The 14295-nt window shown below is 46.7% G+C and overlaps 1 protein-coding gene across 1 annotated transcript; it reads right to left on the reverse strand.

Annotated features, from left to right (window-relative positions):
• Nucleotides 1–5807: 5807 nt before the first annotated feature.
• On the reverse strand, nt 5808–13682 carry LOC146178488 (RING finger protein 151-like). The gene is made up of 2 exons (XM_084578307.1): nt 13273–13682; nt 5808–6393 (listed from the first exon to the last, which is right to left on the reverse strand). The coding sequence occupies exons 1-2, from the start codon at nt 13576–13578 to the stop codon at nt 6082–6084; spliced, it is 618 nt and encodes a 205-aa protein (XP_084434433.1). The 5' UTR covers nt 13579–13682; the 3' UTR covers nt 5808–6081.
• Nucleotides 13683–14295: the final 613 nt, after the last annotated feature.

Consider the following 14295-nt stretch of genomic DNA (forward strand, 5'->3'; position numbering starts at 1 on the left):
GACCCTTGCCCAAAGAGCTCAGTTGCCGGATGAAACTTGTACCACTTATACAGAAGAGATCCTCCGATTGTGCAGATGTGTCAATTCCAACATGCCCGAAGAAGATAGAGTCGGCCACATTTTGAAGGGTATCGCGGCTGACGTATACAACTTTTTAATCGCCAAAGACAGCCTTGAAACCGTCTCCGATGTCATTAAACACATCCGCGCTTTTCAAGCTCTGAGAACGCGTCGTATTGTGCCAAAATTTGGGCGGCTGGCCAACGTGCCTACCGTGGCCAGCCTTGATGACCACGCCCAACTAGATCTTCCGTCGACGATCCGGCAAATCGTGCGGGAAGAACTCCTGCGGCTCAACCCACTTCCCCTGCACGAATCTGCTGAGGTCTCTGTCCAGAGGGTATCTAGACGGCCGGCTTCACCACCACAAGCGATTACCGTTCAGCCTTTCCCACAAGCTCCTGAAGTTGCAGCTTCCATTGACTATCCTCCTATGCATTTCGCCAACCGGAATGCGTCGGTGCCTGACGCCCCAAGGTATGACGTCGCCTCAAGTGCCCATAGATCTTCCATTCGATCTACCAGGATTCCTGAGCAGTATGAGCATTCAGACAGACCTACGACGCACCCAGCTGTTCCCTGCTCTTATTCGCAACAGCATTTTCTACCTTCTCCGCCGATATGCTACCGCTGCGGCGTCGAAGGTCACATCGCCAGATACTGCCGCAGTAGGTTCCCACCTCGCTATAACCGTCCGGCGCTTCCAACAGTACCCAACAATCGGCAATACAATCCCGTTTTTCAACAATCAAATACTCAGCGTGGGTATTACCGCAACATCCATAACCAGAATATCCGCGACCACTCCCCTGCATCTGATAGAAGTGTTACTCCACCACCCGCCTTCCGTGCGCGTCGTTCTCCATCACCACGACGGCGCCCCATGTCGCCTCAGCATCATCAGCAGGAAAACTAACCAGCGCGACCAATGGGGGTGAGGCCGCTGGAAATGTGCTGTGTGCCAACATCCCTCCAACTATAATGCTCAAAAACAAAATTCGTGTGTTTATTGATGGTGTGTATACATTAGCTTTGGTGGATACGGGTGCGACTGTGTCTGTGATGAGTAATCAGTTTAGGCGCTTGTTGGGACGCAAAGTGATGTTTGAATATGACCGTGCTTCAACGTTTTGTGGTGTGAGTGGAGAGGCGTTGCGGCCACTGGGTGTGTGTAGTGCGCAAGTGTCTGTGGGTGGTGCAATTTTTCAAGCCGAATTCGTAGTCTTACCCCACTCTACGCATGACATCATTTTAGGAATGGACTTCTTGAAGTTTTGTGGCGCTACCGTGGACTGCCGAAGTCAAGAGGTTCATTTTGATGGCTCGCATCTGCCGACACTTTTTGAAAGTGGCCGTGATGAAGAAACAGTTTTTAGTATTACCGAAGACACAGTAGTTCCACCCTTGTCTGCCATGTTCGTCCCCGTGTCCGTTCCACTTCTTGAGAAGGTTTCATTCCAGGCCATGGTGCACCCAGTTCACTCAGCATGCCTGAAGAAAAATGTAATTATCCCTCACTGTATGATATCCGTGCATCATGGTAGTGCCTCGTTATGGACCATCAACCCATCGTCCGAGCCCGCAGTTTTACCAACGGGATTGAAGCTTGCCTCTTGTGGACCCGATGCGCCCCACGTCGTTGCTTTGGTCACAGATGCTACGAGTGCCATCGTACCTTTGCCTGCTGATAAAACTTCAATCTCCCGCATGATCAGCGCCGATCTCAGCTCACCTCAACGCCGTACTCTTGTGGATATTCTTCTACCTTTTTCGCCTATGTTTGACTTTTCTGAAACAGATGGATCAACCTCTCGCCCTGCACATCGGACCCATCATAGCATCGACACTGGTTCGGCTCGTCCCATTCGTCAAAAGCCATATCGCGTGTCCCCATCTGAGCGCAAAGTCATTCATGAGCAAGTGGAGGACATGCTACAGAAAAAGGTGATACAGGAGTCATCTAGCCCCTGGGCTGCCCCTGTTATTCTTGTACGCAAGAAAGACGGTTCGTGGCGATTCTGCGTCGATTATCGGCGTTTAAATTCTGTTACGAAAAAGGACGTCTATCCTCTTCCTCGCATAGACGATGCCCTCGACTGCCTCTCTGGTGCGTCCTATTTTTCTTGTCTTGATCTCAGATCTGGCTACTGGCAAATTCCAATGGACCCTGCAGATAAGAAAAAAACAGCCTTCGTAACGCCAGATGGCCTTTATGAGTTTAATGTTATGCCATTCGGGCTGTGTAATGCGCCAGCTACATTCGAACGCTTTATGGACACAGTTTTGCGCGGCTTAAAATGGGACATTTGTCTTTGCTATCTGGACGATGTCGTGATATTTGGGAAATCCTTCCAAGAACACAATGACCGTCTAGTACGTGTCTTGAATTGCCTGCACAACGCCGCCCTAATTCTGAACTCCAAAAAGTGCCGCTTTGGAGAGCGCCAAGCGCTGGTGCTAGGACACCTTGTCAATGGTGATGGTGTAATGCCGGATCCCCAGAAAACTGCCGCTGTTGAGTCTTTTAAACCCCCGCAGACAGTGAAGGAGTTGCGCAGTTTTCTAGGGTTGTGCTCGTATTTTAGACGCTTTATACATCGCTTTGCTGACGTTGCTTACCCATTGACGTGCCTTCTCCACAAAAACTCTACTTTTAACTGGACACCAGACTGCGACGCGTCATTCCGTCAACTGAAGTTTCTTTTAATATCGAAACCCATCTTACGTCACTTCGATCCTACTGCAATGACAGAAGTACACACGGACGCTAGTGGAATCGGTCTTGGTGCAGTCCTTGTCCAACGGCACAATGAACGAGAGCATGTTATCGCGTACGCAAGTCGTACCCTGAGCAAGCCGGAGCGAAACTACACAGTCACCGAACAGGAATGCCTAGCTGTAGTTTTCGCTGTGCAGCGTTTCCGTTCATATTTGTACGGACGTTCGTTTACTATCGTAACTGACCATCATTCACTCTGTTGGTTGCGGAACCTTCGAGACCCATGTGGTCGCCTCGCACGCTGGGCCCTCCGGTTACAGGAATATGACTTTGCCGTGGTTTACAAAAGCGGGAGGCGTCATGCAGACGCAGATTGTCTTTCTAGGATGCCAATGGCCACGACTGGACCTGAAAGCGACGATTTCGACAATTATATATCGACCCTCGAGCCAGCGTTCCCCGACACGAATGTTTTCAAAACGGAACAGCAAAATGATACCAGTCTGCAGCCTCTCTTTGCCCAAGCCAACGTACCTACAAGCCGTTTTTGTGTGCATGATGGCCTCCTATGGAAAAAGAGTTATTCGCCTGTCGGCCAGCGATACCTACTCGTAGTTCCCAAGACGTTGTGCACGGACGTATTGCGTGTTATGCATGATAATCCAACTTCTGGGCATTTGGGATCGGTTAGAACACTCCACCGTGCTCAAGAAAGATTTTACTGGCCCAGAATGCGCTCGACGGTTGAACAATACGTTGCCAGTTGCAAGCAATGTCAACGCCACAAACGTCCAACTGCAACTCCGTCTGGCTTGCTGCACCCTGTGAAGACCCCGACAGCACCGTTTGATCAAGTAGGCATTGACCTCGTAGGTCCGTTTCCGAAGTCCGTGGATGGAAATCGCTGGATTGTAATCTGCGTGGACTATCTCACACGTTACTGTGAAACCGCCGCTCTTCCATCTGCTACGGCGCATCAGGTGTCGCTTTTCTTGCTGCACTCAGTCATCTTACGACACGGGCCGCCACGAATTGTCATCACTGACCGGGGCCGACAATTCACTGCTGATGTTGTTGAAGAGCTCATGCGTTTATGCGCCGTAACTTTCCGACACTCGACGCCATACCATCCCCAGACAAATGGCTTGACTGAGCGCGTCAACAGAACGCTTATCAACATGCTAGCCATGTATGTGGACGCAGGGCATAAGAACTGGGACACCATACTGCCCTTCATCACGTATGCGTTTAATACCGCCACGCATGAGACGACTGGATACAGTCCATTTTTTCTGCTTTACGCCAGACCGCCACGCTACTCTCTGGATACTATCCTGCCCTTCACAAGCCGTGAAGACCCCTGCCTGGCTGAGACCCTCTGTCTCGCCGAAGAAGCTCGGAGAATCGCCCGATTACGGTCTGGTGCTTCACAAGAACGTTCCAAAGTGCGATACGATTCCAGTCACCGGCGGGTCACGTACTCTGTAGGTGATTTAGTCTGGCTATGGCGTCCAATTCGGCGCCGTGGCCTACATCAAAAACTCTTGGCCCATTATGACGGCCCATATGTGGTTATCAAACGCCTTAGTGATTTAACTTATGGGATAGCCCGCCTGACAGCATCGGGTCGCCGGTCTGCCAAAACCGAACTGTGTCATGTTGCCCGCTTGAAGCCGTGTCAGCCTCGCACGACTCACGAACACGCCCAGAGGGCTTCGTCTGAGTAGGGGGGAAATGTCACGCTAATGACGACGATGAGGGATGGTGATGGTGAGGCAGAAGAAGAAGACGAAGCGTTGGTGCCTGGGGCTAGTAGGCTTCACCTTATCCCACTGCCATATCACTGTAAATAAACACCCCTTTGCTATTTCATCGTAACAATATGCTATAATATGAGTACACGAGAACAAGCACTAAAATAACCCGTATCCATTTCTAACTAGCCCCTTTGAGAAAGCCAACAGTTTAAATACTCTATTCTTTTATATAATATTTGTCTTCTATTTCTTTTTTAGAAATGTGCCCGAGACAAGCTCACTTGACGTCGGCATTGAACGCCAGTGGTAATTCGACGCACGGTAAATAAAGCTTCACTTGATAAATATCCAATGGCTGACGGGTTGAAATCATTTTGTGACGATCCCACACTCAGTATTAGTCAGGAGCATAAAACGTAGTTGATAAAGATGCAAATGCGACAGTACATATTGCCACGAATTCAATACTAGCGGATCGAAAGTAGTTCCAACTTTGTCCAGAGTCAGTGCCGAAAGGAATAGGCAAAAAATGGCAGCATATCCATAAATATTGGACAAATCCTGAAAACAGTTTTGCGCATAATTTTTCACATACTGTATAACTGGAGCATAACACTTACTAATCGTATATCCGCACATCCTCTCTCGGCAACATTTGGCTCCTCGCTATGTAGTGTGAAAAAGGCACTTCACTTGTTTCTAAGAATCTTAATTACTCCTTGAGAGCGGGAGATTACTTGGTTAGTTGGTATGTATTTTTGATAAAATAAACCAGTCAAATGGCGAAGGACAGAGAAGAAACCAGGCGCACACTTCGACAGCACTTAATACGACTATCGACCTCCAAAAGCATACACAAACAGCTAAACATTGGCGATAACCCAATGCACTCAATTTCTTCAACATCAAAGAGGAGAGAGGTTCGGATGTAATTACCGCCTTGAATACTGCCATGATACACTTCGAAAATTTCTCGCTCTACGTTGTACTTAGCCTCTACCAAGAAGACTGATTGAAAAACAGCGCGTGGCAGCCGCACTCCCGGCAATGGCGAGACATGTTTGCTCCGCCAGTAGGGTTCAGAGAGTTGGGGTGCTTTCGCAGCCTTTCACTGATGCACGCGCCCGTTTGGCCGTTGCATTTTTTCACAAGACAGCGAAACCTTGTACATCATACTTGTAGCACATTCCGAGCATTTGTTCACGTAACGCGAGTGTCAGAACTCCTCCTCGTGTGTGTACAAAGCAGCATGAAAACTGCTACATTGCGCATTATTTATATATTTATAATTATTTATTATAGTCAAGCTAACAAAGGTAAGTCACAATGGTTTCAAGTGTGCCGTGTTGTCAAAAGAGACACAAAAACCAGCTTATCACAGCAAAGTTGTTAGGGGTAGTGAACACATCACCTACATGGACGCCCGGGAAAGGCAGCACGTTGAAGCTCTACGCAATAATCTCGAGTCTGTTTACAGTGCTTTGGAGCGTAGAACTTCAAACATCATCAACGGCAACCCGTGACGCTTCAGGCAGGCCACATTGTCTATTCCAAGTTGGGAGAATCTGTATCGAGGACCTCAAGCTCCCTCAATAAAAGCATTACATCTTCTAGACTGAAGCTTCCGTCCTCTCCATGGGCTTCGTCACCGTCTCCCGAAGATTCCTGATCGTCCTCAGTAGTTGAGTCATCGCCGCACCCGGCTCTGTAGTGTGCGGGCAGGTCTGCGTGAAGCACGCTTTCGCCACACCGGGGACAGGCGAAAGCGTGAAAAGAACATTCTTCCTCGCAGTGCACGAGTACGTCCTGCAGGGTGCCCACGAACTCGCAGCCGTGCTCCTGGTTCCAGCAGTAAGCCTTAAAAGAGAAAAAGCAGGAAAAGGCGGCAGGAAGCTAAGGTGTAACTTCCGACTCATGAGTGCAACGCTGTAGCAAGCTCATACCCGTATATCGGGGATATTTTCTGGGAGAGAGTTCTTGAACGCAATTTTGCTCGGATTTTTTCAAATCACGATAAAAATCAACATATCCGCAGATCTCTCTTACCGTTTTGCTATTAGTTTTAAGAAATTAATGTCATTGCTTTTCAAGGGCAATCTGACCTAATTTTAGCTTTTTTGCGCGTTGGAATCTATACACATGTTCTTAAACGTATTTTACAATTTTTCACAATGCCTCGCAATTAACCCTTTGTAGGGCAATGGGACATATACATCCCACTTTTTACGCCGCAGAAAAGGGCTCTTCAAAGGCATTGGGACGCTTGCATCCCGTTTTTTACTGTGCTGCCATCTACCAGCAGATGCTGTAATTACTCCTGGAAGTAGTTTTGCTGCTTCTACGACAGGTGGTGCTAGGCGTCCGTTGTTTGGAAAATTGTGTCTCCGTTCGGAAAGGCGAAGAATTTTTTTCCTGGTGTGTCTCCAAACAAGAATAATTCGAGATGTCAGGTGAGTGTTTCCGTTTCTGTGCTTCAAAACTGAGCCCAGTAGCTTGTTTTAATCGCATTTTTTTGAGGAATAAAAGCAATACTTAGCCTGAAAATCTTGTATAAATACGACCACCCTTAGAAAACAGCATGAAGTATGCTAGGCCTAACTTCCCGCTTTTCGGTGACGATGTGTTGAGGGATACGTTACTCAAACTTTTGTATTTTGTTTGCTCTTGAAAACGCAGATAAACGATTCCTAACGGCAGCAGAAGCGCTTGAGCTATATTTTAGCCTTCCGGACGACCCCACTTCGAGTGACTCGGATGAGGATACAGACGACGACTTCGTACCCGAGCTCGCTCCGCCGGACTCGGATGAAGAAAGCGGCGACGATGGAGCAGCAGCTTCAACAAGCAGACATAAAAAGCGCAAGGCTACTTACACCAGAAAGACAAGAAAACGAACGAAAGCGCCTGAAGTTTCTGCTGAAGAAGAAGTCGAAGAGGAGCCTGGTTTCTGGGGTAGCAGCGAACCGGAGCATGCCGTCCGCGACCCGAAAATTTGGGACCCACAGTTCTCATCAAAATCACCGACGACGCCATGTGAAGCTTTTGCTCTATATTTTGACGACAGTGTCATGCATACACTAGTAACAGAGACAAACCGGTTTGCAAAGCAGAAAGACCGCAAGCACTGGAAAGAGCTGACAATTGATGAACTTCGCGCATATTTTGGCATACTGCTGCTGATGAGCACCAATCCAAGACATCAAATGTATCTATACTGGAGCAGCGACAGTTTCTTCAATTGCCCTGACATATCAAGGGTCATGTCATTCCGCCGTTTTCAAAACATTATGAACTGTTTACACATCAACGACCTCACCAAAGAAAAAAAGAAAGGTGAAGACGGGTACGACAGATTGTCGAGAGTACGCCCTCTCATACAAGCGCTGAATGCCAGCTTCAAGCGGCAATACACTCCGTCTTCCCATCAAGCCATTGACGAGAGCATGATACGCTTCAAATGGCGGTCATCTTTGAAGCAATACCTCCCTATGAAGCCAATAAAACGCGGATATAAGGTTTGGTGCCGCGCTGACTCCCAGACAGGATACCTGATTGATTTTCAGGTTTATGAAGGGAAAGGTGCCGACCGCCCAGCCGGCATGGGTCTCGGAGAACATGTTGTGCTCTCCCTGCTTGATGGTGTGGAGCCTGGCACACAGCTATATTTTGATAATTTTTTTACATCCACACGGCTAATGGAGGCCTTGAAAGAAAAGGGAATTCTGGCAGCGGGGACCGTTCGAACAAATCGCAAGGATCTCCCTGAAGAAATCAGACATGATAACAAGCTGCAAAAGGGTGACTATGTATGGCGGACAAAAGGAAACATAACGGCTTACCAGTGGAAGGATACGAAAAACGTCCACGTACTTTCCAACTTTCATCACCCGAATGACACTGCGGACGTTGTTCGAAAGCTCGCCAATGGCTCGTCCGTGTCTGTCCAATGCCCAAAGGCTATCTCAGACTACAACACCTGGATGGGTGGAGTCGACAAGTTTGACCAGAGGAGAAATGCGTATCCGGCAGACAGAAGATCTAAGAAGTCCTGGTACCGAATTTTCTACTTTCTGCTGGATGCAGCAGTAGTGAATGCTTTCCTCCAAATGAAACAAGACAATCAAATGAGCTACCTGTGGTTCCGGCTGGTCCTCGGTCGCCAGCTGATAAACGGCCAAACCTTCAAAGGCTCTAACAATCGCCCTTATGAAGCCAACAAAGAAGGTACCAAAAACGGACAAAAAATGGTAGGAGTTGAGGACGAAGTCCGATTTCTGGGAGGTGGACACCACCCTCAGAAGGTCGCGAAAAGGAGGCGATGTCGCTGGTGCTCGAGTACCAAGAAAGAAGCTCGCACCAGTCTTTTGTGCTCTGCATGCAATGTGCCGCTTTGCGCAACATGTTTTGGGCCTTTTCATGCTGGTCGGAAGTAAACTGAAAGCCCTTGAGAGACAATGGGACAAATACGTCCCACTTCCTGAAATTCCACTGAGTGTCAGTGGGACACATATGTCCCACTTTTATTTAATAAACTACTTGTTTATATGGCATGAAATTTCGTGCAAACTATTTCTGTTGGCTTCGTTTAGTCAAATAACAGGACACTTTTCTTAGTTTCTGATAAAAATATACCGTGCCTTACAAAGGGTTAATTAAAAGGGTTCCATTGGTGTTGGTTGGAAAGTTTTAAATATACGTTTTGAGCGCGGGAGAATTGTCAGGAGCAACATTCTGCTACATATCGGGACCTTAGAATGCTTAGATTCACATCATCATCAGCTAAACAATACCCAGCTCAGGGCGAAGACCTCTCCCATATTGCTCCAAATAACCCAGACCTGTGCTATCTGCGCCCGCTCCCCCTCTTCTTCCTCTCTTCGCACTACATGTCCTGTCCATGCCCATTTCTTCTTAATTTTCACTAGAATGTCATTAACTCGAGTTATTTCTCTGGCCCACTCTGCGCGCTTCCTATATTTAATGTTAAACCCACCATTTCTCATTCCATAGCCCTCTACGTTGTCCTCAAGTAGAGCCCTCTTGGTTAGCCTCCTTGTTTCCATCCCATAGGTGAGTACAGGTAAGATGCAACTGTTATAAAACTTCCTCTTGAGCGATACCGGTAAGCTACTGGTCATATTCTACGAGTATGTGCCAAATTCACATGTTCATAAAAATCTAAATTACTATGTTCTATGTCACAGTGGTTTAACTATTAGTTCCAAATAAGCTGCCCATCCCTTTTTGCATGACAGTTTAGACTACTCGCGCTGCGAACAGTCAAAATTTTAAAAGGAAATTTGTACCACTTATCGGAAACTTAGACCGTTTCCATCAACATGTGCATAGGAGTATCTTATATCCCCCGGTTCAAAGCTGACTCAAAATACTGGAACTGGTCGTCTTGTGGTTTCAGTCAAATAGGCGCGGCTGCAAAATACGCACTGCAGTGTGACCATGAAGTGATAACAGGGAAGCTGCAAATTTTGAAGTGCAGCCTTTATCAGTTGTACTCAACCCGTCTCGGTACTTGAGCAAAGATGCAGCCGAACATTGGGGCGGACCGAACGACCACGCTAATTAAAGGGATATACCAAAGGTCCTGATTCTACGGTGGTCGTAGTCAGATTGATGATGAATATATGCGGTGGAAATCAGATGAAGCTTTTATCACGTTTAAGACATACATATGTGCAAGGCAATTCCTTTTTCATTATATACCACTTCACGTTTAAAAACGGGAAAGATACGTCATTGTAGTTCGAACAGGTGGATTGTACAGCAAGCCGGATACGATGATGTTAGAGAGACTAATTATGACAAAGACAATTATGTAGATACAATAAATACATTGCACTTTATTTTTGGTTTTAGGAAGCAGGAATATATTGCGAACTCACTGCCGTCGATATGGAAAGCCAATTCAGCATTAAGTAAAAGGGAAATGGTGCTCGACATCAAACCTCATCACGGAGCAAACTGAGTTGTGAGTTTTTCTATAGGCACGGACAAAGAGATTATCATCATCATCGTCATTAGCCGAACTATACGCACTGCAGGGCGAAAGCCTCTCCCATTTCCTCCAATTAACTCGGTCCTGTGCTATCTGCATCCACTTGACCCCTGCGAACCTCTTTACCTCATTCACTCACCTAATTTTCTGCCTCCCCATTCTATGCTTTCCTTCTCTTGTGATATAAATATGCCTTGTAAATTCATAAAGTTCACTTGCCCGCGACACTTTTTAAGAAACGTGGCTCACTCGCATTTTCAACTCAGCAAATACAAATTTAGGCAGTGTTCTTCTTTTTTTGTTATGATGCAGGAAAGTTAACGTTGTTACTGCTTCGATTCCAAGCTTCGCAAAGCCAATTTACAAAGGGTAATGTGAGAAATCCAGCTCAACAATCTCTCAAATGCATGTACGTGAAGTTCTGCATTTCAAGCAGAAAGCATATTTCGACGATTTTAAAGGTGAACTCGGCTTGGAAGCAGGCGGTCCTGAAGTTTTCATTTGATTTGGGGCTCTGAAACAACAATTATACCGGTATCCATCTTAACTTCACAAGCCGCCATTTGTAAATGAGCTTTCACAATCGATCTGCATGAACCTCAGCGATGCATCTTGCATCTTTTCTAATGACACGTGTACAACTGAAATTGGCCATGTGGTAAAAAATTACAGGGGTTCACTTACGTGTTCTTACTTGCGGAAATGAGAACACATTGCGAATTTTGCTATGAGCTCGCTCTGTTATGAGCTCCTTCTCCATTTCGTTCCTTTTCCGGCGTGCGCAAGGATAATTTTACTTAATTTACTTAAGCCCATGGGTTTACATTCATGGGCTAGCTGCACCATGCGAATTACTTTTTTTAATCATAAATAGCCCACCTGAGTTAGTCTGCTGCAGTTGAACCTTTTTTGCTTCTTATTGGTCGGGCAAAGCAGGCAATATATGGCGATGAGGGGTCTGAACAACATTAAACACGTAAGAAACTTTCGCTTCTACCAGACATGAAGGCTCAAAACCGCACTGATTGTTTGGTAGGTTTTTCCGGCCTTTATAATTTATGTACGCCAGAAACCAGATGGTGCCGAAATTGTCTTCATTTCACTTATAGCAAAGTGCACCTTGGATACCACAGTAGCTGCTACGCTTTTAGCAGCCGCTCGCGATGACTATTCAGCTTCACAGCGGGGACATTAGCGTCACGATGCTCGGAAAACACGGCTAACCAGAGTGTTTGAACTCACTCATCGCAAGTTACGAGTTGTGCTTGTGAGATATCATCTGTGTATCTCTGAAGTCGTCGCCCGCTGAATCCTACGTTGCCACTATTAAAAACTGCGGCAGCTCCTTAGTGGCACATCCTATTTCTTTTTATAGCCTCTTACTGGGCGATCTCATGCACAAGATAATAGTTACCGTTAGCCTGTCTCTAGTACCACATTCTGGGTCGAAATCCAGTAGCTCAGCACTTTTTACATGACTCATATGAGCTTACAGCTGAATTCCCCAAGCATTTATTATGCCTCCTGCGCAGCATCTATATTGGTTAATGGCGGCATGAAAGCACCTAAAAAGTCAGCATAGATAAAAAAGCGGGACGATGTTAGGAACATATTTGGGAAACTCGTGCAAAAGCTATGGAATAACTAGGCAGATAACTTAATGAATGCATGCAAATTACAAGATATTTTTGTCAGCTTGAGCACTTCGTGTCGCAATAGCCCCATACACGTGCTCACACGAGACATTTTCTGCAGCGCCGATGAGAACGAGTTGCTTCCAGAGCTGCAAATTTAATCTAGTGACACTCCCAATAAAAGTTATTTCTGACTCGCCACCTGACACCACTTTCCCAATAAACGTTATTCCTGATGTGTACCTCTGACGTCACCCTCCCATGCTGATAAGTGTATATTCCCCTGGCCCCTAGCCTTGATCGAGGACCAGTGACAACTTCTACGTCCTGCATCTCCATGGCAACGTTGTAATTGTTTAGCACATGAACGCGATTGTTTTCGTCCACTGATGCATCCTTTCGCTTGCAGATTTTATCCTGCTTTCTCGTCTCTATAAAAATCGCCTTTCAAGGAGGTGAGACTTTAATAGCTCCAGCATCTTCACTGGGGCCTACTATACATACAGGGCGCTTTAGAAAGCAGAATAATATGTCCGCCTTATCACGGTGACATAGAAAGAAGAGAGGACAAACAACGAGAGTGTGAAATTAGTAGCTTATGAGCCATGACGTTTGCAATTACAGGCGCTGTAAAAGACGGCGCAGTGCACGGCTACGGATTAATGTAGTCCATCTGGGGTTCCTCAAAGTACAATGACAAAACACAGCACAGACGTCTTACAAGTTTCGCCGCCAACTAAACGCGCCCGCCACGACTGGGTTCGAACCCGTGTCCTCGGGCTCAGGAAAGAAATAATAAGCGAAGAAGACAATGACACCCATGATAAAAAGTGCGGGTTTTCACGAGGATTCTTGCAGAATGAGCACACCCCGACGTAGCAGCTGCCGACTTCCTTCAGTATCATTATAATTTCATATTCGGAGTTGCTCAATTAAAACAAGAGCCGTTTCCCGAATAAAATTTTCGATTACCGGCTATCATTCCGAAATTGGTATAGCAAAGTAAAACGCATAACAAGTTATAAAACGAGCTGGTATCAATAAACCTTTGTATGATTACTACGGGAGTGGCGTTAATCTGCTGCTCACCTGAAGGCTGTTTATTTTGTTCACGGACAGCTTGATTCTAGCACACTGGCGCGCTTTAAACGGCTCTTGATCCAGCGGACACACACCATCAACGCCCTCATCTTCTTCTTGAAGGCTACCTTTGTGACAAGACTCGCACAGCACATGCGAGCAGGGCAACAGCATCGTCTTCTTGGGAATCACTTTGCACAGGCCGCACGTGTGGTAGTACGGCACGTCATCCACGAACCTCGTCGGCCGCCAGTTGACGCCGGTCAACAGGTGACGTACACGATGCATAGGGGGTTCGCACCCATTCTCCTCCATGACAGCCCTGCGGCAGAACAGGTAGGGCGCACCGAGGGTGTAGGCGTATCACTGAGAGCTTGGACAACGTGGCAGGATTTTTCTGTTCACATGAATAATGTCAAAAAGGTTGGCCCTCCCCTGTTCATGGACAATCTTATCTGGCGTGCACGCGTGGCGTCTTTTTATAGAACGCATTTCGCTGCTGCACACCCTACCAACGCAAGCTGTTGAGCAGCTTACATCGTACGGACTTTCCGCGCATAATGCCCCACAGGAACGGAGATAAGATAACGAAGAGAGGTGTACACAGGAATGAGTGCAGCGGGTAGCGGGAAACGGCTAAAGTGGCAATGAAATCCCCACGTGTGGCTGTTTGTACTAGTCCGTGTTTTTGTGTTCCGTCTCATTCGCTCTGTCTCTACTCGGGTTGAATGACTATGGCTGTTGACCTTCTAGGTAATAAATATGCACGCAGCAGTGAGGCTTGCATGCGAGTTACTGAGAAAGCTTCAGTTTTAGTGCGAGTTGTGAAGTGGAACGCTGAAATATAGTCTAATCATTAAAATACTGCTGCCATATTAAGGGGTTATAGCATAAGTGTGTGACGTGAAAGTAATATGAGATGGAAAATTTGATGCACGAAGATCACGTGGCCAGCAATCATATTAAACGCACAAAAAAAAAGAGTGACTCTCAGCATCTTAAAACAACTCAAAAACAGGGAGAAATGGTAAT

The sequence above is a fragment of the Amblyomma maculatum genome, chromosome 9 (assembly GCF_055883805.1).
Source record: "Amblyomma maculatum isolate TAMU_Amacu chromosome 9, ASM5588380v1, whole genome shotgun sequence".
In the NCBI taxonomy this organism is placed as follows: domain Eukaryota; kingdom Metazoa; phylum Arthropoda; class Arachnida; order Ixodida; family Ixodidae; genus Amblyomma; species Amblyomma maculatum.

What these genes read in the sequence shown, in the direction of transcription:
- LOC146178488 (XM_084578307.1), bottom strand. Translation starts at nt 13,578, where the DNA reads ATGGAGGAGAATGGGTGCGAACCCCCTATGCATCGTGTACGTCACCTG. An exon ending in ACAAAATAAACAGCCTTCAG is followed by an intron (nt 6,394 to 13,272) that starts GTGAGCAGCAGA and finishes TTCTCTTTTAAG; the next exon opens with GCTTACTGCTGGAACCAGGA.